This window comes from Conger conger, chromosome 8, assembly GCF_963514075.1.
Source record: "Conger conger chromosome 8, fConCon1.1, whole genome shotgun sequence".
Taxonomy (NCBI): Eukaryota; Metazoa; Chordata; class Actinopteri; order Anguilliformes; family Congridae; genus Conger; species Conger conger.
Window position 1 is genome coordinate 31,424,036 of NC_083767.1, and position 6,000 is coordinate 31,430,035.

Consider the following 6,000-nt stretch of genomic DNA (forward strand, 5'->3'; position numbering starts at 1 on the left):
TGACAGGATTGAGAAATAACATTTATTTTTATTTTTAGCATCCACTACCACGGTAAGGTGAAATATTGGTGGAACAGAAGTGGTACATTCCTCAAAATGGACGATGACAAGCTAGTAGCAGAGATCGACTGAAGGGTTACATTTGGAATATAGGAAGGAAGAGGAAATAGCTAACTAACATAGCAATCAGCTTCAACTGTCAGGTCCATTGAACTGTAATATTGAATTAATATTTGCTACAGTTCAACAGTCAGATCAAACCATATAAACGGAGACCAGTAGGTGGTAATACTGAATGGTTCAATCTAAAATAAGAATCTCTCCTCATCCAATTGGAGCTTTTTCAAGAGCCTGCAACATACTCCATGTTTTTTCCAGGACTGCAATATCAGATCTTCTTTTGAGTCTTTTTCCATATAAAGTAGCACAATAGCCAGCACTCTCTTTCGGTGCCGGTCCATTTTGCAAAGCCACACTTTGGTACACTGGTTTTCTGTATGGTACGCACTGTAAACATAGCAAAGGATGTAAACAGTGCAACCACTTGCCGCAACGGAACATTCTGTACCCGCCGAGTATGTCCTTGCCACCGTGTTGTCTGCCATTTTGCCATCTACTATCCACTGTGTGAACGCTGATGCTAGCTGGGTAGGCGGCACTGAGACCACCACCCACCTCCCTTAAAGGACAACACTAACATTTTGGGAAATATACCTTTTTCTGACCCAGATTAGAGAAGATGTTCATTGAATTAAAATGTTCAATTTCCATGTTAACATGTTAGCTTAGCATAAAGACTTGAAGCCTATCGGAGTCAGTAACCTATCTCCTTCAAAGTGAAGAAATACGCCTTACAGCAACTCCGAAGCTGTCTTATTTACACAAGTTACGGTGTGTATTTTAAATACACGTGCGGGGGAAAAAAATAGTAAAAACAAGAGATGTTATTTTTGGAGTTGTACCTTTTAAAACTACCTTCAGAAGGTGTGCGAATCACAGCACTCAACCAGCGGAAGACGGAAGATACATCTGTGTTCAGCGGTTACAGTTCCAACCATCTAACTTCTCAGAAAACAACGTCTCCCATTTGTATTATTTTTCCCGCACATGTACTTCAAATACACATGATACCTTGTTTAAAGAGGTGCGAGGAGGAAAGACCGAGCAAGAGCAAAAAATAAACAAAAAGTCTGCGCCTGTCCCCATCACAGGTTCTGGGCAAAAAGAATAAACAAAAATAAGAAAGGCAAAATAAATCAAGACTGGAAAAAAAAATATCTTCAGATGAATGTGCTAAACTTTATTATGCAAGAAATTATGGCCAGTTAACCTTGGTTTACATTTTCAAAACAAATTAGAACATTTCTGATTACCCATTAAGCCTTCAGGTATTTTTTTTTTTAAGTCATAAACCTTGATGTGAGAGATTAATCTTTCACTTTTAATATTTATTTATTTTTAATATTTATAGTCTATTTATAGTCTATTCCCATACATAGATTTTTTTGTATTCCTTTTTATTATCTGCTCGGATCTTTTTTCTTTTTTTTTTTACGCCCAAAATGACTTGAGGTGCAAGAGCTACATACTTACATACAAAAAAAGATCATAACCGAAGCTAGTAGCAATGACTGTTGCTGAAATTAAAGAAAAAAACGTTCAATGAAATCATTAATTCACATGAATGGTATGGCTCACTAAACTGAACTGAGCGATTTCATTGAGTAACCCCCAATATTGGCCCCTCCCATCTGCCAGCCACACAAATTTGCACACACACACACACACACACACACTGCCTTCTATCTCCTCTGTCTCTCTGTTTCTCAGTGTCCTGTGTCTCTTACCGCGAGTCTTAAGTTCTGTTCTGCTGCCGTTAGCACGTTTCCCATTCCCCATCTCCTCTGTCCTCGAAGGAGCCTCTGTGCCAGGCAGACCCGAGTGTGTTTCAGATAGAGAGTGTGTGTGTGTCCTGACTCCAGAAGTGTAGCTCTCCCACAGTGTGGTTGACCATGAGTGGTTGTGGTTGTCTCCTACAGAAAGTGGTGATTATAGTGATTGCCGTTGTGGTGCTCCTTGCACTCTTGGCCCTGATAATCGGACTATCAGTGGGACTCGATCGGTGAGGGGAGATGGGAGGATTTGCGTAAAACCATAGAAAAGGGTGAGTAAAGCTATAAGAATAGCTGCTCCTTCTGTCTCATAGTGTGTTAGGATGCATTTTTATGTGAATGTTCGTGAACATGTACATTTGTGCATGCTTATTTTTGTGTACACGTGAATATGCACATATACTCAGTGATCACTTTATTAGGTAGACCTGTACACCAGCTTGTTAATGCAGCTTAACATGCGGCAGCAACTAAATGCATAAAAGCATGCAGACATGGTCAAGAGGTTCAGCTATTTTTCAGACCAAATGTCAGAATGGGGAAGAAAAGTGACTTTGACCATGGAATGATTGTGCTGCCACACAGAGTGGTTTAAGTATCTCAGAAAGCTGACAGAAAGGTGAGAGTAACACAAATAACCATATATTACAACAGTGGTATGCAGAAGAGCATCTCTGAACACACAACATGTCAAACCTTGAAGTGGATAGGCTACAGTAGCAGAATTAATAAGTCTAAAAAATAAATTGAATAAATACCTAATAAAGTGCACACTAAGTGTACGTGTGTTAGCTTGGTGTTTAAGTGGAACATTGTATGGTTCTGACCTTGGATTGTTGTGCTCTGAGGGTATTATGGATGATGCATTTCTGTGTGTCATAGTCCCCACCCCTCATACTGTTCCTCTCTCCTTTTGAGTGGTAAAATCTTTAGGGGTATAGAGTGAGTATAATGGGAATCTGTGTGGGTTGGTGTTAAGCTGCAGGTGTGAATTTCTGAGCTGTAGTGAGGGTCTTGGTTTCTGCTACTATCTCTGCGTCTTGCTGAAGGATGTCTGAATGCTCTGGCCTTCCTCAGTGGCAGTGATTCTCGGGGGTTAAGCAGGTCGGTGGCTCCTATGTAGCTCCACTCTCCCTGCTTTGTAGCTCCACACTGCTAAAAAACAAAACATAAGTCCGTCTTAATAAGTATCTTAGTCTTTTATACTAAACTTAGCATCCTTTATATATTTATTTATATTTTTAAAAACTGCCAATGAGGTGAGAGTTTGACTGATTTCAAGATTTGCCAATGGGGTGAGAACATTTATCTTTAAGCAAACAGTAATTTAAAACAAGCTAATATTTTCTATTTAAGAGAAAAAACATAAGACGCATGTTAAGACAGCTATTTTTGCAGTGCAGGAGGTTCCCATGTTGTATTGCAGTTCAGAACATTGATTCCCACAGGATGCTGCTTTTTCCTGCCCCCTTATTAATATTCAAAAGATGCATCAAATATGATGTTTTTGGCTTCATTGGGATGGTGGTGAGCTTTTAAGAATCCCGACTAGAGTATCTGCTGAGGCTTTACAATCTGTGTTTATGGTGTTTGATGGGTCCTGACACTAACAGGTGTGTTTCCTCTGTTATAGAAAACAATAATAGTGGGTTTGGCTTGTGTCATTCTCACTGTGGTCCTCGCTATCATTCTGTCCCAGACTGTTTGAGAAGACGAGCAGCGCACTCCCCACCAAAACGCCTTTCCTCACGAACAGCAAACCCAACCCCCAACGCCTTATCTCCAACGTCTCTCTATCCTGCTCAATATGTCCATACCCATCAGCTGGTGAGAAGGATAGCCCATCCTCCTGGAAGCCCATTGTACTGCCCAAGAGCCAGCGAATCAAAGAAGCTGGAGTGGACAGATTCCATGAAGATTAACTATGAAGAGACGAAACACGTGCACACACACTCCTGCCATGGCTCTCAGAAGTAAATTCAATACTCACACTCCAAAGGCTGTGTGTCCTTTTCTACTGAGACATCAGCCAATCACAAGGCTGTGTCTCCCTTTCTGTTGAGACAGCATCCAATCACAAGGATGTGTGTCCATTTCTACTGAGACAGCAGCCAATCACAAGGCTGTGTCACCCTTTCTGTTGAGACAGCAGCCAATTACAAGGCTGTGTCTCCCTTTCTACTCAGAAAGCAGCCAATCATGACTGAATATAAGACTAGCTGCTCAGTGGGGGAAAATGGCTCTAATTTTAAATTAGATTAATAATTATAAACAGAATCATTCTGTGAGCAGGATTGACAGTTTTCCGGGTGTGGATTACTTGATGGCGCACAAATTGCATCTCTGTTTTTATGAATGCCAAGGAATTCAAAGAATGAATTAATTATAGTATTTTATTTGGAAAAGGAGATAGATTTAGCTTGGCCCTAATCTGTGGATGAGATGCACAGTTCCAGAACACTCTCAACGTGTTCCACACCACCTGTTAGCCATTGAAGTGCTCTCCAGTTCGAATGTATGCTTATGTATCATATGTATGGTTGTAAGTTCCAGGAAAATTGTTTGAGAAATTTTAAGAATTTTTAGGTCATTTGGGGAATCATACTGTAATCGTAATTGACTGTAATATATTTATTTTGTTTCTGACCTGTTTTAGGAGTCACTGAAAGTATGACACGTGAGCTGAACAAAATTCACCATAAATTTATCGAAGTTTTCGGATGACAGTTTTTTCGTAGGAGCCCAACAAACTTCACGAGTGGTCTTCATACTGTGTGGGGAAATGAAAAAGCACAGTTGTAAAGCGCGTTTTGTTATTTCATTATTCCACTAATTGATATTTTATTTATAGATAATATCTATATTTATATAATATCATATTTATTTTGTTTAGAGTGCCTAAATTATTTTAATATGCCAATTGGATTTAATAATTATTCATATCATATAAAAACACAACAGGATTCAACATTAAAATGGGTGATATTTTATTCCTGATTAATTCATGCTTAAGTGGAGTTGAATATAAATTCCATAAAACAGGTACAGGGCATGGCGTAGCCTACTATGGCTACAAAACAATGATCTATAACGGTAAGTTACATTACATTATTGGCATTTGGCAGATGCTCTTATCCAGAGCGACGTACAGTTGATTGGACCAAGCAGGAGACAATCCTCCCCTGGAGCAATGCAGGGTTAAGGGCCTTGCTCAAGGGCCCAACAGCTGTGCGGATATTATTGTGGCTACACCGGGATTAGCGTGTCCCAGTCATTTACCTTAACCACTACGCTACAGGCCGCCCCAAGTTCAAGTTACACCTGCAAACATCATGGTAGGCTATAGAATGGCATGACATGTGGCTGATATGTTTTGTTTTGTTTTTTGCCTTGCGTTTAATGTCAGAGGTTGACCTGAACTGTTTTTCCCAGTCGGAAGGTGCTAATTCGTTCATTGTAATATGACGTGAACGCATCATTAGGCTTTGTTGCTACAGCTTTACATTACATTTACAGCTTTATCAGAAGATTTGAAGCATGGCCACATAATCTCTTTGTTTGAGGCTTGTGATACCTCCTTCTGGCTCCCTGCAAGGACAGGGAAAACGTAGCTATAAGCTATTGCTGATATTACAAAATAGTAAATGAATCGCAACAGGTTTAGCAAACTAGCTAGCTCAGTGACATAAATACAGATACATTTAATAAAAATACATTAAATAAAAATAGCTAGTGAAGTAATAATATGTACACATAATCAATGGTTGGCGGAGCTGAAACTGCTGCCTTGCAGGCTTCACTATGGGAAGGAAAGTGCCAAATGTGAAACCATTTTCTTTTTACCTGTTGCATTGTGCGTGTTACTTGAGAAAGAGTTTACATCAGCTAGGCTATATTGCCAGGCTTTAGTCTTCCCCAGCTCTGACAATTCACTGCTTACGCTAAGGAAATAAAATACAGCCAACCACCTGCTTAAACCAGTTTTTCATGATAAAAAAATGCTTTAAACACTTAATATTTCATTATATGATATGCATACTTATATAAGCAGATTATCATAAGTGAATTGCATTCAAAAGTTAAAATTTTTAATAAAAATGGATGTCTT

The 6,000-nt window shown here is 39.3% G+C and overlaps 1 protein-coding gene across 4 annotated transcripts in view; it reads left to right on the forward strand.

The window, feature by feature from the left end:
• Positions 1-4,609, forward strand: part of stx3b (syntaxin 3b) — a 34,157-nt gene extending 29,548 nt beyond the window's left edge. For 3 of the 4 annotated variants that reach the window (XM_061251644.1, XM_061251642.1, XM_061251640.1), the window contains 2 exons: positions 2,040-2,164; positions 3,526-4,609. In XM_061251644.1, coding sequence (XP_061107628.1) covers positions 2,040-2,126 — 87 coding nt within the window. In that variant the 3' untranslated portion in view covers positions 2,127-2,164; positions 3,526-4,609. The remainder of the gene's footprint in view (positions 1-2,039; positions 2,165-3,525) is intronic. The other variant, XM_061251641.1, reaches the window with a different exon arrangement.
• The last annotated feature ends 1,391 nt before the right edge of the window (positions 4,610-6,000 follow it).